Source organism: Cololabis saira, chromosome 9 (assembly GCF_033807715.1).
Source record: "Cololabis saira isolate AMF1-May2022 chromosome 9, fColSai1.1, whole genome shotgun sequence".
Classification (NCBI taxonomy): Eukaryota; Metazoa; Chordata; class Actinopteri; order Beloniformes; family Belonidae; genus Cololabis; species Cololabis saira.
Genome location: NC_084595.1, coordinates 19,669,009 through 19,694,219, shown reverse-complemented (window position 1 = coordinate 19,694,219; position 25,211 = coordinate 19,669,009). Strand labels below are relative to the sequence as shown.

General features: G+C 44.6%; 1 protein-coding gene across 2 annotated transcripts in view; it reads right to left on the bottom strand.

Annotated features, from left to right (window-relative positions):
* The window catches only part of LOC133451550 (protein unc-13 homolog B-like), a 76,545-nt gene that overhangs the window by 2,475 nt on the left and 48,859 nt on the right, over window positions 1-25,211 (bottom strand). Inside the window, exons 20-43 of one of the 2 annotated variants that reach the window (XM_061730691.1) lie at window positions 22,608-22,685; window positions 22,292-22,369; window positions 20,889-20,909; window positions 20,597-20,635; window positions 18,332-18,364; window positions 18,180-18,194; window positions 18,024-18,053; window positions 16,943-16,969; window positions 15,950-15,994; window positions 15,690-15,704; window positions 15,562-15,582; window positions 14,184-14,210; window positions 13,993-14,013; window positions 13,203-13,223; window positions 12,514-12,543; window positions 7,562-7,650; window positions 7,219-7,356; window positions 6,711-6,834; window positions 5,145-5,189; window positions 4,295-4,366; window positions 1,340-1,487; window positions 1,160-1,216; window positions 683-766; window positions 402-561 (exon numbers count right to left, since the gene is read on the bottom strand). In XM_061730691.1, coding sequence (XP_061586675.1) covers window positions 402-561; window positions 683-766; window positions 1,160-1,216; window positions 1,340-1,487; window positions 4,295-4,366; window positions 5,145-5,189; window positions 6,711-6,834; window positions 7,219-7,356; window positions 7,562-7,650; window positions 12,514-12,543; window positions 13,203-13,223; window positions 13,993-14,013; window positions 14,184-14,210; window positions 15,562-15,582; window positions 15,690-15,704; window positions 15,950-15,994; window positions 16,943-16,969; window positions 18,024-18,053; window positions 18,180-18,194; window positions 18,332-18,364; window positions 20,597-20,635; window positions 20,889-20,909; window positions 22,292-22,369; window positions 22,608-22,685 — 1,418 coding nt within the window. The remainder of the gene's footprint in view (window positions 1-401; window positions 562-682; window positions 767-1,159; window positions 1,217-1,339; window positions 1,488-4,294; window positions 4,367-5,144; window positions 5,190-6,710; window positions 6,835-7,218; window positions 7,357-7,561; window positions 7,651-12,513; window positions 12,544-13,202; window positions 13,224-13,992; window positions 14,014-14,183; window positions 14,211-15,561; window positions 15,583-15,689; window positions 15,705-15,949; window positions 15,995-16,942; window positions 16,970-18,023; window positions 18,054-18,179; window positions 18,195-18,331; window positions 18,365-20,596; window positions 20,636-20,888; window positions 20,910-22,291; window positions 22,370-22,607; window positions 22,686-25,211) is intronic. The other variant, XM_061730692.1, reaches the window with a different exon arrangement.

Sequence of the window (25,211 nt, the reverse complement as noted above, 5' to 3'; positions counted from 1 at the left end):
TTATGGGTATTTTTTCTTTTTCAGTCACATATATCGTGATACAGTATATCGTTGATGAAATTTCTTACAATATATCGAATATCGTAGATATCGTGTATCATGATATTATCGTCGGCCACATATCGCCACAGTATTGAATCGTGAGTTACCCGTATCGTCCCACCCCTAATATATATATATATATATATTATATACAAAAGGTTTACGTAACTCCGAGGTTTACGTAGCTCTGAGGTTTACGTAACTCAGCGCTCTCACATTTGTAACCCGATGCCTCGTGAATAAAAACTCTGGCAGGTTTGAATCTTGCTCTGAATTAAATCCGGTTGTATTTAGGTTTAGTCGCGCCCCGCGGCGAGTGGACGCCGCGCTGGAGCCGGTGCGTCAGGCGTGGGACTCACAACTGGAAGGCCTCGTTGAACTTGGCTGTCCAGCTGTTGTTCTTGGATTTGGTGGTGAACTTGCGCTTCTTATCGCCCAGAAACGGGCCGACCATGGAGACCTCAACGAAGGGCCGGAACATCCCCGACGTCTGCCACTTCATGTCATTCACAGCGATGACTGGATGGAGAGATGAGACAGAGGGAAAGCTTTGTTTTCAGACTGATCGTTTGGTATTGAAAAGATAAAGATTAGGACGGCTGGTCGGGCTCGCGGAGGGGTTTACGGTTTCCTGCCTCACCTCTGACGTTGACTTTGCGCTCTTTCCCGAGCATCATGTCGATCTGCAACATGGCTTCTCCTATCGGCTTCTCCACCCCTGAAACTGTCACACGGCCACCACATGAACACCAAGCACAACGTCTTCAGATTTTATTCTCTATTCTGGATTTCTGCAGTCAGCCGTTTCCTTAACTTGCCATTTCTGCTCATTAAATATTATATTAGTTTCTTTTAGGGCTCACGGTCATGACCTGGATGAGAGTAAATCCCACCGGCATCTTTCCTGCTTTAAAAGTTTGTTTTAGATCTTTTTTGTCATTTGCAGAGTGAGACACATAAAGAAGATGGGCTTTGTTGCTGCGACAATGGAAAGGACATAAAAGTGAAAACAAACACAGCTGACAACCAAAACGCTCTCTGCAGGGTTCAGCTGGATTATCTGGAGGTTTAGCTCTTTAGAAGGAATCACAAAGAAATCCACCCCCCTCTTACTTACCCCGATCTGGTTTGATCTTCTCATTGCCGGTGATTCTGATGCCCATCCCATCATGCACTGAGAGAAACACAAAGAGAGGAAAAGCTTGAGGCATCCGTACTAAATTCAGTCCCTACAACAACATCCAACATCCAACAGCAAGATATTGTACATGCGGTCATTGTCATTGTCTGCGGTCACCTTGGGAGTGTTGTGTGGTTACAAAGGTCCTGATGAGAGCGTCGGTGCTCTGGGTGTAGAGCGACAGGGCGTAACGCAGCGAAGCCAGTTCAGGGCTCTTCTCAACGAATGCCTTCTTCAAGCCGTTCCCTCCTGCGTGGAAGTATTGCTGGAAGACATGAAATTAGCTTTTTATTAAAATGGAACACGGGGGGCACGGTGGCACAGCTGGTAGTGCAGCCGTCTCACAGCAAGAAGGTCCTGGGTTCAATTCATGCCGGGGACGCTGTGGGCGCTGAGTGCGTGTTAAGTTTCCCCCATGACTTCAGCGCCCACACCCTGGGTAGGGTTGGCGAAAGGGCCTTTCTGTGTGGAGGTTGCATGTTCTCCCTGTGTTCCCTTGAGTAGCTAATGTGAGCTACCCTCACAAAAACATGCAACAGTCCTGGGCTATAGATCCCCCCTCTGGCCAGCCGGGCAGAGAAGTATCATTTCATCCTACGGGTAGGACGATTCGCGGAGGTAGGACACCTCAGCAGTACACCAGCTTGGGTGTACATGGATCTATAAGTCTGATATGTGATGACATTAAAAGTATGACATGAATCTGGCTTCATTTCACCACCTCACCGCCTGCGTCGCCAGTTCCCCATATCTTCAAAATGTTTGTGCGTGAGGGTCAGGGTTGGCGTAAAGATACACACATTTTTCGGTTAGTTTTTTTTTTTAGATCCCAACCTTTGCGTAGAAGGTGGCGTGCGCATCTTTCAAGCCCTGTTTTGTGCGCAAGCAAGATTTATAAATGAGGCCCCTGGTCACTTTTGTTGCTCTGGTTACTCCCGCTGCTTGAGATACTCCAACTGCTCTAGCCACTCCTGCTGCTCTAGCTGTTCGAAGTAGCCAACAAGCTACTGAGCAGCTAAAGTGATGGAGGCTATCAGCTGGACGATACAGGCCGCAACGCAGAGTTAGTCATAAGACCACGGCCCTAATTATGCGTAAGTCACTGATTTAATGGCTCCGCTCACAGGATCCTGCACGACCCCGCACACGCACTTCACTCAATGTTCGAGTGGCTCCCATCAGGTCGCAGGCTGCGATGTCCACGCTGCAGAACACAGAGGAGGAGGGCCACCTTTGTCCCCAGAGCAGTCCAGCTCTTAAACAACGACCCCTCCCTGTCTCAACGGCGACTGACTTAATCACCATAGCACTTTAACATTAAGCACAAAGCACTTTTACTGGTAGTAGCTTGGATATTTTTAACTGTACACCCTATGTATGTATGTTGTCTTTTAATGCTGCTCCTTATGCCTTTTAAATTGCCCCTCGGGGACAAATAAAGTGTTTTGAATTGAATTGAATTAAACTTTTTCTTTGATGAGGTGTATAAAGATTCCCCCTGGTACAGATGTCGTGGATGTGAAGCCTAGCTATGGAGACCAAAACCATTTCTGGTTCCAGGGCCTGAAGGCAGGGTACAGGGATTAAAGCAAAAAAAAATCCCAGGACGGAAAGTTTTCAGACCCCCCCCGCCCCCCCCCCCCGGTGGTTTAAATTTAGTCATTTCAACCATCAGGGGGAAGGATAGGTTGCAAGTTTGGATTACAAGGTAGACCATACCTGTTACGTGTTGTAATCATATCCTTCTTTCTTTCCGTTGCGATTGAAAACGTAAATTTATAATCCATTCCTGTGAGTTAACTTCAAAAAATAAATAAATATTGCAGAAGCTTGCGCGTAACCTACGGCGTAAGGTACGCAGCGACGCGTACTCTACGCCGTAGGTTCTGCGTCGGTGCGACGCGGAACCATAAATCAACGCACACGTGGATGTCGGCGCCGCAGCTCCGCTTCCTCCCGGCCCCCGGCACCGAGTACTACTGCGCGGTACTGCGGTAACAGTCCTGGGGCCTCATCTATAAAGCTTGCTTGCGCAGAAAAAGCGCCTGAAAGTTGCGGAAGCCGCCATCTACGCAAAGCCTCGGATCTAAAAAGAAAAAACTAATCGATGGCTGCCGCTCCAAGCCCACTATTCCACGCCGAAGAGGAAAAAAGAAAGTGTTCTGATTAAAATAAGGAAAGTTGGACTACCGTATATAACAATTGCGTTCATAAGGATAAAGTTTTAAAAAAAAATAAAAATTAAAGAAATTGTCTCTTCTCCCCGTGTGTGTCTGCCTGTGATGCACGGGGATGTTGTTTACTTTTAAACCGGAATTATGGTTCTGCGTCACACCAACGCAGAGCCTACGCCGTAGGGTCTGGCGTAGGGTGGGCGTCGCCGCGAACCCTACGCCGTAGGCTCTGCGTCGGTGCGACGCGGAACCATAAATCAACGTGGATGTCGGCGCCGCAGCTGCGCTTCCTCCCGGCTCCCGGCACCGGGGCTCGGCGTGACCCTCCGCGGTACTCCCGGACTCTAGTCCCTAGTCCCGCAGCCCCAGTGAGTATTTTCACCGGACATTTTGACCGGAGAGATTATAAAATACCGGACTTCGGCATATTTTACCGGACAAAGTCCGGTAAAATCCCCACACCAGTCACAGTGAATCAAAGAGATAAGGACAACTATTGTGCAAAAAACCAAAATAAAAAAAATCACACATAAACGTAGAAAAGAGCCAACCACACGCCGTAGGCACGGCGTCGTTTTGACGCAGAACCATAGGTGTCATGTTACGTGCAGGTTACGTGCATCTAAAACCAGAGGAGAACTTTACTGTGTGTGCACAGCCAACAGCTGATTGACTGCAGTGGGCGCCGTTCGACAAGTCACCGCGGCGCTACAGACACCCCGGTGTTCATATTTTTTGTCGGATTTGCGCTGATCTCATAAAAAAAAAAAAAAAATATCCCAAAAAAATCTCCAGGACGGAAATCCGTACCCAGTACGGAGAACTTTAATCCATGAGGGTAAGTGATTTCTGGATGGTGTCATGTTTGTTGATATAAAGTCGGTATATTTGCACGTACCTTGATGGTCTCCAGGCCTGCATCGATGATTATGCACTGTTTGGGTGTCAGGGTTTTGGTTTCACCTCCTCCCTGCAACAAAAACATAGAACATCTCATCTAACAATTATCCCAACATCGTTTCAATGTCAGTAACATACCCTGACAAACAGCCTTTGGAAGGAAAGTGTTGCTTTGAATCTGTAAAGTTACCCCCTCATTTACTTTCAAGTTTTTTAAGAAAATGTTGGGTAAATGAAGCCGGGGAAGTAAGAAGTGTGACGTAGCGCATTCCAGTCCTCTGATTTCTAAAAAGCTTTGATGATTTTTTGTCCTGTCATTGGCTTTTATGTTATTGGATATATTTTAAGAATGTGGGGGCTCTCAGGTCTTCTGGTGGGAAATATTTAACTGTTCCTGGAGGAAGAACAAAAACACATAGCGAAGACTCGTTCTACGTTTGTGGAGGATCTACCAGAGGACCTAAGAGCCGCTGGAGGCCTGGACCACCTAAAAAGGCAATGCAGCACTCAACTGTTTAATTTAACTTCTAATTAAGCTTTTAATAATTGCAAACATTTAAATATAGTTTTCTATATAAATATTGTGCTCTATTGTTAATATTATTGGTATGTGTCCACGTGCGTGTTGTTTTTATGTTTGTATATGTACAATCGTGATAATCTGTTGTGGTGGTCGGAGCTGGGAGGGTTTGGTTTTTTTAAATTGTCTTTTTAGTAATGTAAAGCGCTTTGTGTTACAGAAGTTGTATTAAGAGTGCTGTACAAATAAAGTTTGATTTGATGGATCTATTGTAAAGCACATTTTGAGTCCCGTCAGAGACGCCTTTGACTGGCCATCTGTGGATTACCTTGAGACTAGAGAGTCCTTTAGCTGCTGTGAGGAGCTGGGCTCCCTGAAGACAGAGACAGAGGGAGAAAGTTAATTAAATTACACAAAACGTAACATAATTTTCCTCAAAATAAAGTAAATCCACATAAATACAGATTTAAAAAAAAAGCAAGGACAAAACCCAAAGAGCGTTAGTTTGAGAGCGAACGCAGTAGCTGGTTTCTGCCACCAGAGGGCAGCAGAGTACTGCTGATACTCCGATCCAAGACACTAAACTACACAACAGCATGTCCGGCTTTAAAAACCTGTACAACATAATGTGAATGCGGTCAATCATCAGGGTCAATATTGCATCCACCCTAATTTTCACATGACTTTTTTAAGCTTTTAAGAAGAAAACATCACAAATAGATGAATAAATATGCATTACAGGTTCTTTGGAAACTCTGAAAAAAGAGATAAAGACTATGGGACAGTGTCTTGTCCTGGTTACACAGCTGCTCTTCGTTGACCCTATCATTAAAAGTTTTGTCGGGTGCATTGAGGGTCAGGAAGGGGATGCATTTTGACAGAGGAAACAAGTTCAGTTCACATAGTTTAAAAATGAATAGTTCACGTTCATACTTCACAATTTTCACTTTGAACTAGTTCAAATTCAGTTCATTTCAATATTTTTAGGTGAGAAATACGAATGAAACGCCACCCTATCCTAAAACTGTTCACTGTATACAATCATGTATTCTCCTAGTGGCTTTTCAACTTCACTCAGAGGCTGTAAATCTCCAACAATGTAGTCCATTATCAGTTTGTCTACCTGTTGCTGGGAAATCAACCCCCTGAAGGTGCAGCAGTGTGACTGGGGTCCTATGGGGCTGTTGGGTCTTCTTGGCCTTTCCTGATGACTTTTTTTGATTGTCAAGGACTTGCAGATATTTTCTCACACTGGACGGATGCTTTAACTCCACATGACGTTTAAAATTTGAAGTTGACGAGCCAGACGTTCGGACTTGGTGACATAATTTGCACAGAAAGGTTAGATTTTTACCGTCGGACTCTGGGAGACAATGTGTAAAATTCCCGCAGATAAGCGGATCATTATCTGGCGGCTTCGCTGACGCTGCGTCTGCAACGTCTCTCTCTTCACTGGTCATGTAAACACTGCACCGGGCTTGGACCACCGTTGCCATGCGAGCTGGTGCCCGTTGTTATGCCAGTGTGTGCACTGCACAGTGGGTAATGTAGCGTGAAGTCGTAGTCTCGTCATTTTAAATGTGCGCGCCGCCCGCTTGTGAAATGAGAATGAGGATTATTCCGTAATAATTGGACCTAAACAGTGAAGCTGAAACTCACATAATCTGAACAGTTCAAATTCCAGTTCGTGATCTGTAGATCTGAACAAGTTCACGTTCAAGTTCTTTATTTGCAAATATGTTGCATCAGTTCAACGTTCTCACAGAAATGAACGTGTTAAATGAACGCGTTCATATGAACTCGTTCATGCACAACGCTGCAGCCCAAGTTGTTGGAGTTTCTTTACTGGCTAGAGTTCGAGTTGGTTCGGGTCAGTTGAGGGTTGAGGTCTTACCAGGCTGTCGTTGCTCTGAGGCAGGACGATGCTCTTCTCCAGGCTGCTGAGGACGACCTTCCACAGGTCCTTCAAGATCCTCTTCAGCACCGTCTTCTCGCAGGTGTCAGCAAAGATGCTGAGACTGGATTTCAAACACACACATGGACGATTCAGACACATATCCCCCACAGACGCAGAGGAAAACCTAGTCTGCTTTCGTCCCTGTCCTTCCTTTTCTAAGTGGATGATGTTTGTGGAGGAAGAAGAACTACAATCAAACATTTAACAGCACCCTTTCAGCTCCATAGCGGGAGGTGCTGCACCCATAGGTGCTACTGTCGTGATCCAGCTCACTACGGTCTCAAAACAGTTTGGCCGAGAGACTTTTTAGAGAACTATATTCTGATGCAGTTATGTATTTCTTTATTAGGAATTTTTCAGAAAACTGGAGGTTTTTCTTCCTCTCAAATGTTGAAGTCAACCCTTGAACTGTTAACTGATGGGTCTGGAGTCTCGTGCAACTTACTTCCCGTCAAGAAACTCCATGAGGGGTCTCAGCATGGCGTCGGCGTCTCCCTCCGCCGTGTTGTGGTTGGGGGGGCCTTTCATCTGGTAGAGGATCTCAGCCATCTGACGCATGCAGCCGCTGATGCGATTCTGGAAGCTGCAGGGAGGAGAGGCGGTTGGAGGCTTTGTTCCTCACATGGAGGGTGCGAGTGTTTGTGTGAAATTTACCTCAGGGTGCAAGGTTTGAATCCGCTTTTGAACCGTGTGTGTGTGTGTGTGTGTGTGTGTGTGTGTGTGTGTGTGTGTGTGTGTGTGTGTGTGTGTGTGTGTGTGTGTGTGTGTGTGTGTGTGTTGTGTGTTACCTCTTGGCAAACATGGTGCTGAAGGTGTCCAGGATGGTGCTGAGCTTCAGCTGCAGGTCGTTCAGGATGTCAGCTGCGTCAGTATCGAGCTGCAACACAGAAATGAAAAGGAGCAAAGATGAAAACTTCACGTCTCCGTTCCGCTGACGTTGAAGACCAGAAATCGCGTTCGGTTGAAAACAGAATTCATTTTGGGGACGGTCTGGCACATCTTGTAATACCACTGTTTCACCAACATGTATGTTCTTGTGATATACTGCCCCCGTGTGCCCATACACGGTATTACTAGGTAGCGTGGCTTTAAAAGCCATGCATACTGCAGGGAAACAACACAAACGCCACGTAAAAGGTCCCGGTCAGGACTCTTATGAGGCGGTGCCAACAAACACGTCTCCAAAAGCTCATCTTTAGCATTTCTTGTCTTCTGTTACTCGTTTAGCTCGTTCATTAATAAATGGAGATGAGACTGCACATCGTAAATGAATGAAAAGGCTTCCTCATCCTCATAAAAATTGTAACAGCCCTTCTCCAGAGCCAGCGTTAGATACTCTTGGACTTTTCCCGCTGTATGAAGAATTCAAGCGCTGCTTTCAACAGGTGGACACATGTCAGGGTTTTAGCAGCTCTTTATCTGAGCTGAGACATCCCTCCTTTGTTTGTTCTATGCAAGACCTAACTGTCTACGTGGTGATGGGACCTCGGTCAACGTGTACATTTCCCAGCAGGGTGCCGTCAGCCGAGCAGAATGGTCGGATGCACAAAGGTTTTGGTGCTGGAGACAGTCAGCAATAACCCACCCTGTCGTGCACCAGCTTTACAAGGGCAGCCTTCTGTTTCCGTGCAACAAAGAGGATAAAGTTGCCTGGTAACAGACATCACAAACTTGTGATATGCAGTCTGAGGCTGAAGCTCATTACAATGCAGGGCCGCAAGCGTGCTCCATGTGCTGCTCTGGTCAAGTGGCTGGAAGACTACAGGGGGAAATATTTCAAAGAGTCTTTATAGAAAGTGTACCATTAATAACTGGAACTGTGTTATTAGCTAAAAGACTCCTGGATCGCTGCCACATCATAGAAATGGACTAAAGAGGGGGGTTGACTTTCAAATGACAGTGCTTTAGGTTTCGGTGTTTTAATTGAGAAGTGTTGCGATGCATTAAATGAAAGGTGAGACGCTCAGTGAGGACCCCTCCCCTGGTCTGTATCCAATAATAAATAAAATGATGAAACATATTCATGGGGAGGCTGTTTGGAGGTGAAAACCTCTGTAGGCCTCTGGTGTCCTTGATGGATAAATGGGTTTCCAGCATAAACAGGAAGCCCAGTCAAAGCCAGAGGGGATGCTTGCTTAAAGATGGAATAGCAGATGACTTTTAATACTTTTAAAATCAAGAATGCAGTAATACAATTTGTCGTGCAATGTAAAATAACAAAAAGAGAAATAATGCTCGTCATCACCAATAACATCCACGACTGACTCGTCGTGGAGCAGCAGCTCTGAGGAACTGAGTTGACTGATACCTTACAAACGAACGTGCAGATTAGCAGGAATACGTGCGCAGACCTGGATCCCAGTTCAGCGCCTGTGCACCGGCGCCAGTGAACCTTTCGTATGAGATTAGACATAAATCGGGGGAACCTCTGATCTTACCTTTTGAGGCCAAACAGGAAGTCGGAAAAACATGCAGTTTGTTGTTTGAGCTCCAAAACTAAACTGGTGTCAAACAGCTGTCTATCGTCTTCATAACTACTTAGCAACTTAAGTGAACTTTGTTGTAGGGAGAAAAAAAAAGGGGCCCAATCCCACAGCCTTGGGGGACACCCAGTCACGGACGCTCTATTGTACTGGGTAAAAACCTCCTTCCTCTTCCTGGAATATTTGCTATGAACATTTCTGGGCCAAAGTTGAAGTTGTTATTCTCCTTCTGAAACAACTCTTGTTCACGCTACATTTTCTCTAAGACAAACTTTCACATGCCAGCTGTGTGTTTCATACTGACAACGTATAATTAACAGTTTCTTCCATAACACCTGAGCTGTGGGTAAAGATCTAACCAAGAATAATCACTCTTAACAGGTCAAAGCTATAGAAGCAGTACAGTGTGACAGAGTACAGCAGTTTATCCGTCTTTTAAAATGCTTTCAGTGCAAAACATCAGGAAGGAAACTTGAAATAACACACTCTCTACAGCACGTAAATACTTCTCACGCCTTCTCATCCACACAGCCAACAAACACCAGACAGTTTCTCAACCACACAAACTCCACGGTGGTAAAGAAGCCTCTGAACTGTCTGCAGCTCACGTCTGAAGGCTGTAATCCTTGAAGAAGTCTGACCTCCCTCAGCTACTGAAAGAAAAAGAGCTGATGCGCCTACTTAAAGGGGACATATTATGAAAAACACGTTTTTTCTTGTTTTAACATATATAAAGTGGTCTCCCCTCACCCTGCCAGCACAGGGGAGACAAAATCCCATGAATTTCTGCAAGGTCTGTGACCCCCGCCTTACAGAATCCCCCAGTGTCACGTGATTTTTTTGAGCCGATTAAAATCTGCGCCTAGGGTGACGTCACCCGAGGCGCAGAGGTTCGGCCTCCGCTGCTCAAACCACGCCCACAACCAGCTCTCTCCGTCAGCTCGAGCTCCTCCATTGTTCTGAAGCGCTGGCTGTTTCCACAGCGAGGGAGAGTAGAAATGAGATTTTGCATCGACATTTACCCTCATAAAAGGATCAGTTCCCACAGCACGGACTCGGCAACTGCACACGAGTCAGCGGTAAGTTCCTTTTTTTTTTTAATGTTATTTGTATGATCTTTGCATGGGCTAAGTATTTAGCTTAGCTTCGGAGCCCCGGCGCCGCATACGGAGCTGCGGTGGCTGCTCACGGACCGGACCGTCGAGGAGCCCCGGGCTCGGGGCTCTATTAGTACCGTAATACATTTTTCTTCTGTGGTTTCAGATCTTTCAAGCACCTGGAGCTGTTCACATTCAGAAGACGCTCCCTTCCTTGAGCCAGCAATAGTGCATACATTTTATTTATATATTTTAACAATAAAGTTGCCATTTGTGAAAATTCAGTGTTGTGATTTCTTTACAGTTAACATAATTCATTTGTCTTGTAACATAAGAAGTGAAATGATGAGGAATCGGAGTAAATAACCGTGGTGTAACTGTTTAGAATTAAATTCAATCTTCCTGTTTGAAGACGAGGTGACTAAAGGCTGATTTATGGTTCCGCGTTACACCAACGCAGAGCCTACGGCGTAGGGTACGTGTCGATTTAACGCAGAACCGGGGACACGCTTTGCTACGCAGCCGCTGCTCTTCTGCCCGGAGCAACGCTTTGTCTCCTCCCCTGCTACACGTCATTCAAGCAGCCAATCAGCGCAGAGCCTCATTATCATAGCCCCCCCCGCCCTGAAAATGAGCCACAGAAAAAGGCTTTAGAAGCGGAAAAAATAAAAACATGGCCCAGAGACTGAATTTCTGATTTATGTAGAAAAAACAAGCTTTAGATTGTTTTTAAGACATTAAAGGCCTGTTTAAAATATACATTAAATGCCATAATATGTCCCCTTTAAGTGTTTTCCAGACCAGAAAAAGAAATTTAAAACAGTATTTTGTCAATCACTTCTTTAGGAGCAGTAAAAATCAGGGTCAGGACCTGTCCTCTGTAAGATAACGGGGGCAGCAAACATTCCCATTTAGACAATGTAGCACACCATTATCAATCATACCACGCCTATTTTGTTTCTCATACACTTCAGCTCCCAAATATACACCAAGAATTTTGAGACCGAGAGTTGAAGGTCTCTGCCTTATGAAGCCAACAGAACTGTGTCATCAAAAAGCAGAAACCCAATCTGAGGCCAACAAACCAGACTCCCTCCGCTCCTTCGCTGCACCTAGAAACTCTCCACTGCTTGTCATTGATTCTGTTCATTACTTTCATGGACAGAGACCACTCCTTCCCCATGGTGGTGTCGTCATTTCCCAATTTTCAACCAAAAATGCCAACAAACAGTTAGTCAGTTGGCTTTCCAACAAAAGCTCCTCTGTCCTATGGTGTTCCCCAGGTATCTGTGCTTGGACCCATCTTGTTTACTTTGTACATGCTGCCTGTTGCTAATTGAATTTGCAAGGTTTAGCAGCATTTCCTGTCATCTTTATGCTGATGATATCCAGATTTTTTGCTCTTTTTAACCAAATAACCACTTTCATCTCACCATCATCAAGTCCTGGTTAGCCAAAGACAGTCTAATAGTAAACTCAAGTAAAACCGAGACTATTATTTTTGCTCCTTACAGTTACATCCCAACAATAAAACTTCAATGGCTTCCCGTCAGTTTTAGGAACAATTTAAAAGTACTTGTTTTAACGTTCAAACCTCTCAACGGTAAAGCCCCCCAAGTATACCTCTGAGCTCGTGCTCCCAGAAAGAAACCTTTACTTTAACCTTTACTACTTAGTGGTGGTAGTAGTGAGACCACAAAAAACATTTGTTTTTAGCCAAGAACAGAAATAAATCTACAGAAAATCTTTTCAAACATCTTGTATGTGCTTAGAAAACATTACCCAGGAGGTCTCACATATTACATCACAGGAATGCACCTTTTTTTTAGGACTTCGGAACCTTTTTAGGAACTTTGATGAAATGCTGACGTAGCAGTACATCTGTGCATTTATCTACATGCAGCTGTTATTGTGAAGCACTTTGCCAACTAATTAAACCACTCATTACATTTATAACAAGTTAAATACAAAGCACATCATAAATGAGCAGACAAATAGTTTCTATGATTGCACATCCTAAAGGTTGAAACACCAAACTTGATGTACACACTCTCATTTCACACAAACACACACCAAATCTCAGTCTGATACCAGAAGCGTCCTTTGAGGTTAAAACTCATTTGACCAACTCTCTCATGTCTCTCAGCCGCCCAACTGTACCTTCTTTGAGACGGCAGCGGTGGCTTCGGTCTTCCCGGAGAGATGGAGAGGAAAAATGAGAAAAGACACAGAAGACAAACGAGCATCATCCAATAACGAGAATATTACTAAAGACTAAAGCAAAGCTGCACAGACAGACGTCTGCACATCATCACACAGAACAGATAAAGTCTGCTGGGGCGGCGGATCGAGGGAATTTTAATGAAAGCTTCTTTTTTTTCCCCCCTCCAGTTCATTTGGATCAAATGTTTCTGTCGTCTGTGATGTTCCCCGACCACCGCCCCCCACCCCCCGCTGCACCCTCATCATCTCATCGTCTCACAGAGACTGATCTGATACTGAAGGGATGGTTGCTTCCTCTTAAACTATTTCTACCCATGCAGCTTTGCAGCACTACCGTGCGACGCTTCGAAGGAGGACAATTAGGTGTGCACAAACCAAAGACTGAATAAAGACAAAACATTAACAAAAACACTGAATGAAGGCTTTTACTTTTATGACGGGCCCTAAAAACCTTCAGGACAGCCATGTTTATTCTGCTTTTTCTCATTTAACTACCAGCCGAAGCGTAACTGCTGCACATCGGGATGCAGGACGTCTACGGGGAACGGTCTGAACTCAGGTGATGGAGTTACAAGGAGGAAGATACGTCTACAGAGGGAAGAGGGGGGTGACACTGACAAACCAACCTTGTTTACTTCCTCTTTTGACTGCAGAGAATACAAACACAAACTGATAAATTAAACATCAGACAACTGCCTTCAAAACCACTTTTTTTATATCCTTTTGCCATTTGTTTTCTACATTCAACAACATTGCTCAAAAATGTGCTTTCTGTCTCTTGTGATGGTGAAATCACGTGGGAGATGAGAATAATAGAGAGAAACGCCTGAACTTCTGACAGGATCAGTGGAAATATGCAGAAACAAACGTTTTCAAGTCATTTGCAAAAAGAAAATACTACAATTGTTCTGTTATTACTCTGTTGTTGAACGCAGCGCCACATCACAACCCACCATTACAAAGAAAACATGTGAAAACATCTGCAGACATCTGCAGATGTCTGTAACATGCTTGCATCTTTGATCGAATTAAACATAAGAGTTTATTTAAGGACTGAAGCTGAAGATTCACATGTTTATCATCAATCCAGAAGATGAGAAACATTAAAGGACCAAAACTAATAAACCTGTGAAAACTGATCAAATATTATCCTTCTACTGACCCATCCATCCATCCATCCATCCATCCATCCATCCATCCATCCATCCATCCATCCATCAATCCATCCATCCATCCATCATTCCTTCTTTCCTTCTTTCCTTCCTTACTTCCAACATCCATCCATCCATCCTTCCTGTAGTCTGTTACACAGTAAAAGAGTTTAATTTGCATCTAAAAGACGAGCCAACCGCCGTCAGCAGAGCTGCCAAGGCGTGGTTGGAGCTGCGGGACTCTGATCACAAATGAGACACCCACCTCTTTGCTCTTATCCTCCTCCTTTTGCAAGGACACAGAGAGAAACATTTTAGAAAAATATTTTAAAAAAAAAAAACAATCACCTGCTCAAAAAAAACAACTAAATCCTCCACAGAGAAACCTACTCTAAACATGTTTAAAGCAAAAGTTGTGTATCCGAGAAGAGTTAAAGGGATCACAAAGACACCAACCTGCTTCTCTTTGTCTTTCTTTTCAGCCTGCAAGGACACACATTGGGGACAGACTTAGCATCTATGTAGCATCTACACACACCAACACTGGACTGTGTAAGAAGAACGGGACAAACGCCCTGTGATGTCACCCACAGGTTTACCGGAGAGCGCTTTTCAAGCCTCCTTGTCCCTGCGCTGCCCATCTGGGTTTGGTTTCAGCTTGGCTTGCTTAGCTTATGCTAGCCCATGGCGCTAACTAATATTACCGTACATCCATTTTAATTAAACGTGTTAATTGTTGCCAATGAAACAACACCCATAACGAGTGCTGCTGGAACCGGAACCAGGACCAGCAGGGCTCCGCTGGGAGCCGTCACCGCTCGAGTGACCATCCTGCTCCGGACCTGCAGACTTAAGGCTGAATTATGGTTCTGCGTCACACCAACGCAGAGCACACGCCGCAGCCGTGACGCCGTGCTGAACCCTTCTGACTTCTCCGTCTCTTCATTTGGTCGCGGTGCAGTACCCCCCGCGACCGCTAGTTAGCGATCTTTTTCTGAATGGTTTATCCGACTTTTTCCGGTCACAGTAAATCAAAGAGATAAGGACAACTATTGTGCAACAAACCAAAACAAAAAAAATCACATATAAACGAAGAAAAGAGCCCTGAAAGTTCACTACTGTTTCAAACCGGAAACCAGAAATGCTACGCTTTCAAACGAACCAATCACAGCCCTCTCGGTCTGCGTGTGGTCTGCGTCTCCTCGACGCGTAGTTACAATTTTCGGGAGGTGCACGTCAGTGACGCCGCAGGTGACGGCGTGTGTTCTGCATCGACCCAAACCACACGCCGTAGGCACGGCGCCATTTTGACGCAGAAGCATAATTCAGCCTTTAGTTTTGAACCCCCCTGTTCCCAGCCCTCATCGGAGGGCCAGCGTTCCCACAGCAGGTCTTCCAAGGTCTCGGTCCTGCACGTTTCAAGATGCTCCGACACACCTGATTCAAGCGTGTGGATCATCAGCAGCACATCAGAATCTGAATCAGCTCTGTCGGAGCTGAGCAGTGGCCCTCTAGGACCCGGACTCAGGGTGGTGGTCAGCTGTCTGCAGCAACCAGCACTTCCTGCTGTTCTGGTGGGATCCCTGAACATCAGTGGGTGAATTTACTCGAGCCCAGTAAGGTTCTGGGCCCAGTGTAGGACAAGTCCTCCTGAATCTGAACTGGTGCGATCTAACAGCAAGAAAACCGGTTCCAAGTTTGGTACCAGCTCGGAACGAGACCCGGAGAGGGTCTGCGACCCGGGTCCTTCTCTGCAGTACCGGGAGCATCTCAATCTGTCTGCACTTGCAGCTTTAAGCGGTATGTTTGAGGAATTACATCGTTCCAGACGCACCTTTTCCTTCTTAGACTCCGACTGGATCAACGCCAAAACAGGAAAGAAGAAGACAAACGATTTAAGTGTCACGCAGATAAAAAGACATAAAACCAAAAGTCAAAGGCTGCCTGGCCTGCAGTGCTCACCTTTTCCTTGTCCAGCTTTTGAACAAAAAAGGAACAAAGTAAAATACATTTAAGATGGAAAAAAACAACAGAAAGCACATAAAAGGTGTGATGATGGGAGAACATACACCTGTAATCACACACAGGTACACGGGGAGGGAGGACAGAGGTTTCATGAAACACATGGGGATTATAGTCAGCTGGGAGATGTCCGTGAGGAGGAGAAGAAAGGTTAGTGATGACAGTGATGGAGGGAGCGACGTCACGTAGAGAGAGCAAACCTTCTCCTGCTCCTCCTCACTGTCATCGTAAGCTGAGGAGTCGCCCTGCAGGAGGACACATGGCAAAGATCTGCCTTCAGAAACTACAACAGCTCCTGTCATCTACAGGTCGGGTTTCTCCACAATCAAGTGTTTCTCAACTTCTGACGGCTTTCTCTGACGAGCTGCATCTTTGATCGAATTAAACTCAGATATATAAAGTCCGTAGATAATTTAGAGAGTATGTAAACATAAGAGTTTATTTAAGGACTGAAGCTGAAGATTCACATGTTTATCATCAATCCAGAAGATGAGAAACATTAAAGGACCAAAACTAATAAACCTGTGAAAACTGATCACATATTATCCTTCTACCGACCCACTCACCCATCCATTCATCTGTCCATCCATCCATTTATGCATCCATTCATCTGTCCATCCATCCATCTATGCATCCATCCATCCATCCATCCATAAATGATCCACAAATCCCCTTGTCCATCCATTCATCCTTCCTTCTATCCATCCTTCCATCCACCCATCCATCCATCTATTCTTCCTTCCATCCATCCAAATTTTCATCCACTATCCATCTTTCCTTCCACCCTTCCTTCCAACATCCATCCTTCCAACCATCCATCCAAATTTTCTTTCATCCATCCATCCATCCATCCCTCCCTCCATCCATCCATCCCTCCATCCCTCCATCCATCCATCCATGAACTGTGGAGTAAAAATACACAAAAATCTAAAATTCAAAAAACTATCAGAAATGGAGGGAATACAAGATATTGAATGTGTGAAACTTTATATTCCCCCAATAAAAACATTTTATAAATAAATAAACAAAAAAAACCCAATAAGCTTTAGAAAGTGGGAGTGAGTACGGAGGGAATTAAGTTTCTATTTAGATTCATCATTTCAGTGCCGATGATCCAACCAAACTGGGACACACAAACACATCACGACACACTCAAACACACCAACCAACGGCCACAGAGCCTCCACACCAACCTTGCTCTCCTTCTCCTTGTTGTCAACCTAAAAACGGACAGCAGGAGCAGTTTGGGCAGGACGGGTGAGAGAGGAGAGGACAGGAAGGAGCAGGACAGGTTTATCAGTAAAGGACCGCCACCAAGCCAGGGGAGATGTCTAATCTCAGGGGGACGCTTTGAAATTCAACATCTTCCAGAAAGTCACAAGACGATGCGAGAATCAAAAGATCTCACATTTAATAATTTCTCTTCCTGATCTTGATTTGCGCAGTGTGAAGGGTAACATATAAACAACCACGTTTGAATATTATTGAGATATCTTTACAGCCTCACTTTCTGGCATCAGGTGCATGAAAGGATTCGTGAGGTGAATTTAAGGAGAGGCAGGCGGGGATTTCAAGTGCGCTGCCGATGCATCATGTACAGTACGTATAAAACAATGATCTAATTATGTCTTCGTTCTCTGATCTTTGACAGTTTCTGATGACAAGGTTCCCACAAAGTCCAAAAACGAGACGAGCAACGCTTCCCGGGCTCTGAAATGTTTCCCAGATCCGTTTCTACTGTGATTGATAACGATACATGCTTCCAGCATGTTAGTTTTAAGTCTGTCCAAAGAAGTTACATCTGTATAAGCGTAAACACACTTTGATGGTGTTTCATGGTGGCTCAGATGAAGATCAGGTGACTTTTTATGATAAATTAAAGGTAGGGTAAGTGATTTCTTACCCAGCATACTTTTTGTCGCATTCAGCGAGTATCTCCTAACCATCTGCTAACTTTTGAAAACCAAAACCTTAAAAGTTGTTTCACTAAAACAACATTTTGATAACGATTCATTGTTAAAACAATAAAATAGCAACTTTTTCTTTTCTGGTCATCTAACGCTTTTATTAGAGAATTAACTCGTTGAATAATTAGTGGCATGAACGCAGTCCCAGCAAGTCAACTGTAACTTAGTAGGTCTAACTTTTTCTTCATTTCAAATAAATAAATAAATGATGATTATGCAAACGTATCAGTGTTATGGAGACAACCGGAAGTCACTATTCTACAAAAATGTTTAGATGTGGAGGACATGACTTCTTTTCCTCTCTTACCTCAGATCCCTCCGAGTCTGAGCAGCCAGACTGCAGTTGGAAGAAGATAATAAGGATGAAATTAGACAAATAAATGAATCAAAGATGGATGGATATGTAAGGAAACCAACAGAAATGACGAAAAGACGTGTGCAGCTGAGGGAGGGCCCTTCTCACCTTGGAGTCCTCTGACTGGAGACGATGGAGGACGAAACCAAACACAGAAACGAAAGAGGGTTTAAAAAATAAAGATAAGAACAAGGTCAGTGAGCAAAACTAGGATTTTTCCCTATTTTATGTGGTTGTTTTGGCTGATGGACTCTACCCACCATGGCATCCTGCCCTTCATTGTCAGACATGGGCTGGTGGAGAGCACACGAGTAAAAGACAAGGAAACAAAAGAATAAAGACAATGTCAAACACAGAGTCTGAGTTTCTCAAGCTTGGGTACTGGGAAGTACTAAAGCATAGTACTGAGATGTTTTAGACAAGGTTGTTCTTTCAAGCTCAGGCCTTTCAGGTATACATCCCTTCTTATCTATTATCTGTGCTGCTAACCTGGGAGGTTTTAATTTATGGTTTAAAGAGACACGGCACACTTTTCCGTGTTATCGGACTCAGCTAAAGTCTTAACGATAAATTATTTTGTCTTACATTGGTGACCTTATGAGAATTAGATGTCCTCAAAAGGTAAAAAAAGAAAAGAAAAGAGGAATAAGTCGTTGCTGTGTTTCTGCGGAGAATGAACCCGGCATGTCAAAGTCTTGATATCTCCACGGTGCAAGACTTTGCTCCAGGACTTCAGCTACGTAGGAGGATCAAAGATGGTTCTGATTGGTCAGTGGCCTCCAGCTATGGGTCATGACATCATCGGCCAGTAAAAGGGGAAGTAACCAAACGACAGCATGCCAGCCCACACAAAATAAATGTGGCAGTTCCTCTACTGACCGCCAGGGGGCATCTCCAAAAGTGACTCAATCTCCACGTTAAAATGGCCAAGGAAGGAGTTAGGGTCAATCCCAATACACCCCCTACTTTCTACCACTAGCCCTCACCCACTACCAAGGGCCCTTGTCATCTTCCCTAGGGATTGGGACACCACTTGCTACGTCACTGCGTGGTTTACGTTCGGGTACGTAAGCAACTGCGTAGTTACGTTTGCACATACGCCCCCCATATCAGGAAGCCGAGAGCTAAAAGCTGTTTTAATTTCAGCTGTAGAGCTGTTAATATGCCACTTTATTAAGTTTTAATATTTTTTCAGGCGTAAAAGTAATCGTTAAGATCCCCAACCTGGGCTCAGTTTATCCAAACAACGCCTGTTAAGAAATTTGCTCCGATGTTTTCGGGATGAGAAGAGCCGCCGGGTCGGGAGCTGATTTATGGTTCCGCGTTAAATCGACGCAGAGCCTACGGCTTAGGGTAATCAGTGAGGCGCGGCTCTCCGTTGGTGTAACGCAGAACCATAAATCAGCCTTTATTCTGGCGAGATCTGAAAAGACTTCGCAACAACGACCAAGCGAGTGATTATGTACATTCACTGAGTGAATATTATGAAAGTAAAATATATATTTCTCACTAGAAATGTAATCAAAACACATTTTTATGCAGAAACTAACTCAAAATATTGATGTCCACCATGTTTTTTTGTTTGATTCAGTCTGCAAATGATGACGTAAAGCATTCTGGGAATTTTTTCTGGCCCTCGATCGCGAAGTCAGCATCTGAAATCCCTAGCTGTGAAGGGGTAGATTCATACACACATGCAAAGAGGAATTGGGACACCACTACCCTCACGGGAACGTGCAAAATTTAGGGGTAGTGCTGAAAAGTAGGGCTAGGGGGGGATTGGGACTGGCCCTTATTCGTCTCTTTCTTGGTTCGAAATGTTTTTCATTTCCATAATGTCTTGAAAGAAAAGGGTATTTGAACACGACGATCAAACATTTGATGGCTCATTAAAGCGTTAGATGGGTTTCTGAGGGAATCCCGACACGTCGGCATGTGAACTTTAGCACTGGGGTTCCTCCAGTGGATTAGATTTTAGCTTGAATGTTTACGGCTGGATTTTTGTCACTGCTGAAAACGTGAGTAAACGTAGTTGGGTAGGAGCTCAACAGGATTTGCAAACATTTATGAGTCAATCCTTACAGAAATTCAACCAATCAGAAGATGCTTAAGAACCTCCAGACATTCAACGAGTCAGAGGGAAACAAAGACAGCATGAACGTGGAGAGCTAAGGACCTAAGTTAACATAAAAGTGTATCTTTTATCGGGTCTATTTTAACCTTTTGCCGCTTCTCCTGTAAAAAAAACCTCTGCAAGAAAACCGAGGACGGTGGGGGCCGTCTCAGCCGGTGGCAAGCGTCTGGTCGGACGCTGACATACCGAGGGCCAAGTGCACTTGGGTTCAGATTTACCTTTATTCCATAATCATAGCACTTTTAGTTTAATCCGCCATCACTTATATCTCTGTTCGGTAGCTCATGTGGGTTTTTACACGCTGTGGTTAGCGCCGCCGCTGTGAACCAAAGTTCCCCCGAGGGACGATAAAACCTGAACATGTGATTCACGTTGAAACGAACAGACCTACCTCCTCATCGCCCTCCTCCGGCTCCTCCTCATTCTCAAGCTTTTAGAAAGAAGCAGCAGCGGAGATAAAAAAAACATCAGGTTTGAACAGAAAACCAGAATGGGAGCTCGGGGAGAGGAGAGAGGAGGGAGAGGAGGATTAAGTGGCTCCTGACTGTGGGTCAATGAGGTTCAGCCTACACAGACCACGACGCTACTGGGTGGGAAAAGGTCTGAAGAGGAGTTACGAGGTTCAGGCTGGGTTTTTATTTTAGTACTTAAGTCGGTGAGAGGAAAAAGATCCTCAGACATACCCGCTCCTCCTCGGCAGTTAACTGCAGACAGAGAGACAGTCATCCACGTTAGATAACAATCAAATGTTCTCGCTGTCTGTTTTTAGCTCAAGCTGAACATTTAACCTTCAGTCTCAAACAAATTACAGCTACTCATTTTGATATTCTCGACATTTCCGTCTTCAAGATTTCGATCGATGAAGGATCAATATCATACAAGTGTTGGTGAACTGATTCATACTTTGTTTCTCTCTCTTTTACCAGTGAATGAATACAAATCTACCATCCATCCATCCATCCATCCATCCATCCATCCATCCATCCATCCATCCATCCATCCATCCATCCATCCATCCATCCATCCATCCATCCATCCATCCATCCATCCATTCATCCATCCATCCATCCATCCATTCATCCATCCATCTATGCATGCATCCATCCATCCATCCATCCATCCATCCATCCATCCATCCATCCATCCATGTCTCTCAGGACTGATGTCGACCTACTCAAAGAGAAAGGGAGGGGTCCATCAACCCTATAGACTAGGAAACTCCTTTTAGCCGCCTGAAACTGCGGTCTGTAACTGCTCACTTTACACGTGACGTAAAAAATACCAATAAATACCCACAAAATAGGCTGAAAATAATAAAATCAGGAATCAGGAAGCAGACGAGCTGGGGGACTAAGACCTAGGGCATCAGCAGGGGGTGGCAGGGAGAGATCCCTGCCATCGCTCCGCCACCATGAGACATACTGGGGTTAAAGGAGCGAAACGTTAATGAATGGTGGTCCCCAGCTGATGACCCGTTTAGGCCCACAGAGGTGTTCAGTGAGGGGTCACAGCACACCTGTTCAAAGGCACTGGAGGAGGTGTGTCAGGCAGCAATGTCCAGCAGGAATACCAACACATGTATCTGATATGTAAATGCAATAAAAAATGATGTGAAACAAAAATAAATGAACCCAACTAAAAATCCAGATCAATAGCTGGAACACATCATCTGCAAAAAGTTAGGATGAAATCCTATAACCACCAAAAACTAACTCCTGCCCATGAAAATTGACGAAGTGCAGCTCTGACGGGGTTCGACTCCCGCCAGGAACCAAGCTGACCCGCTACAAACAACACAGACCAAACTCTGGTCACACCTGGAGGACACTGGTGTGACCCAAACGAAGACCAGGGAACCGTTCTAACAGAACTTCAGTCTGACTTTCTTGCCGTAATCATCTCAAGCTGCTCGCTCTACCGTCGTTTGTTATTCACAGAAACGTCTGCAACGTATTTGTAAAGGAATAAAAACAAATACGTGTGATTAAAGCATCATCAACGGATCGATGCGCTGGAACTACAACCTCTCCGCTCGCTCTGGCAGACGCTAGGAAAACACATCCACGCCTGAGTTGTTACACGTCACCTGTTTGGCTCCCATCGACTCAAACATCTTCTCCAACAGGACCCTCATCTGCTGGACGTTGTTCATCAGGACGCAGGGCTGGAAAGAAGAGGCAGGACATGAGCACAGGTGCACGTGAGCCACAGGCGATTAAAATAAGGGCGTTAAATCAGCAAAAGGGAAGGGAATCTATAAAGAAATGGAGCAGAAGAATAAGCTCAGTAAGACAACGGAAAAGAGAGAAGATGAGGAAGCTAAGACTCAGAAGATGCCGGGCTACAGAGAGTCTGAGTATTTGGTCTCCCCAGAGCTGAAGGGAATGAGGTGAAGTACTCACTATCTTCTCCTTCTCACAGTAGGACGGGAAGCTCTTGGCCAGCACCGTGCAGTACTGCAGCAGCACTTTGGTGATGGTCTGTGGAAACGAGATAACAAATGTGTCACACACCAACTCCTGGCGACTAAAGACGAGAGCATCCGCCGCTTGAGACCAGTCACATATCCAGTTTCAAGTCGCATCGTCAGAGTCAAATTAAACTATGAGAGTTTCATCTTCGCATACTTTTTGCTTTTACTGCTCACAGAAGTAATTCCTGCTCAACTCAAGTCCCCACTGATCCAAATGTAGGATAGCAGTACTGCAGTACCCCGGGGTCCGGAGGCGTTGATACGGATGTCTGATGACCTATGAGTTGGTTTTCTTTTGTGCAGAAAACATAAAAATAAATCAAACTCTACATTAAGCCTGCGATATAACGTCTAAAAAAGTGTTAGTGGTGTTAGTTGAGTCCGTTATTGTTTTTATTCAACGAGGGGTTCACTAAACTGAAATGATCCAGGAAGTGGTGGAACCTGCAGCTCCCCAACGGCCCACCAGGAGCGGACTCTAGAAGTGAGTCAGCATCCAACTTTACAGCAGAAATAAACATCTATCTCTGCTGCTGGTTTCTGGCAGAAAAGCTTAAAAATAAATAAATAAAAAGACAGAATAAACATTTCAATGAATGTCATGTTTCCATGAAAACACTGCAGGGTACTTTTAAATAAATCACAAGTTAATTTATCAGTTGCGATGGTAACTCTTGCGTGCGCTCAGCATTTTTCACTCGGCGTGAGAGATTTCTCTGCTTTCTGTGGAGTCAGCAAGATTCTCATTCATTAAACATTCGGCCCGACAGCCGTCTGCGGCCGCGCGACTCCATCTCTGCCTTTATTCTCCCGCGCCGCTTCGTTTTGCATTCACCGCCAAGACGGAAAAACAACTTTCGCTGCCCGGGTGAGGATGAGGACGAGGATGAGGATGAGGATGAGGATGAGGTTGAGGAAGCTGACAAAAACAAAACAAAAACAAAAAAATCGGAGAGGAGAAATTTTAGAAAGTCCAGGCAGAGAGGGATGGAGCGCCGCGTGAAAACTTACAGGCCAAACGACACGGCAAGGTGGTGGAGAAGTGGAAGAAAAATGAACTGATGCCAAGGCAGGGAGGAAATTTACGTGAGTGGAGTGGCAAAAAAAGAAAAGAAAAAAAAGAAAAGGCATTCAGAAGCGGAGGGAGAGAGACATGGAGAGCTCAGAGTGATGGCTTACATTAGCCAGTCTTTATTTAATGAGTCCCTCATCGATCGAGCCTTAGAGCCTGGTTAGATTTAATGGCAATGCCTAAAAGCAGTTGCCTTAAATCAGATTTGAAGCAAAATTCAGACGGACATCCGCAGCGCGCGCAGCCCGCTGTGTATTTAATTTTAACAGATACCTGGAACTTAGAAGTCTGCATCTAGGAGGTACGAATGATTCACTGTGTGCTCGTCGGTCTGGACGTGAGTCACGATCTGCACCGGGGAGGGACTTCAGGTAAAAACAGACTCATCTCTGCAACGTCGCCGACGGAAGAGTTATGAAAGTTCCCTCCAAAATCAAGTATTCATAGTGTTTCTTTGACCTGTAATGTTATTAAGGGTCGCCCGAAGCGACGCCGGCCTTCGCTCAAACATGATAGAAGAGGCTGCTGTTTGTTGCTGAGCTCAAAGCACCAAATCCCTTCAAATCATGTAAACAAATATCTCATGCAGGAAACTATGAATGTGACTGTTTCCTACGAAGGCTCGTGTAGGTGAAAAAAGTTTTTTGTGTATTTGTGTATTTCATTAAGGCTTGAGGTAATCTGTGTACACCAGGGGTCGGGCAACCCAAAATGTTAAAAGAGCCGTATTGGACCAAAAACACACCAAAAAAAATATGTCTGGAGCTATATGCTAATATGTCTTGTATAAGCCTTAGAATGAATGCAATGCAAATGGCGAAAGGCGAAATGTCGAGAAAAAAGTCAAAATTTCAAGAAAAAAGTCAAAAAGTTGAGAAAAAAGTTGAAATGTTGAGGAAAAAGTCGAAATGTCGAGATTAAAAAAGGAAAAAGGAAGAAAATGATAAAAAAAAGAAAAAAGAAGGAGAAAAAAGAAAAAAAGGAAAAAAAGAGAAAAAATAGAAAAAAAGAAGAAAAAAAGGTCAAACATTTTTGAAAAAGCTCCAGGAGCCACTAGGGCGGCGCTAAAGAGCCGCATGCGGCTCTAGAGCCGCGGGTTGCTGACCCCTGGTCTACACCAAATATGACTTTAACGACTCCAGTTTTCTAAAATGAATCCAAAGATACAACAAAAACTGTTAAATTTCACATCCATAACAACTGTATTGAGGAGACATTCACATACCCCATCAGATAAGATGAAATATAACCACATACATATATACATAATTCAGGACATGTTATTCCTATTGACCGCTTCATTACTGTCTGTGGTGTCAAAACAGCCAGCTTTCATCATGGACCAACAGGTTTTCTGAAGACTGCTTTTGAAGCCTCTTTTTCCGCCATCAGAGTGGTCAACCGATCACCTGGTGGGGAGTTGGTTCTGGTTTTGGGGGAGGATGCTGGTCAGACCCGGTA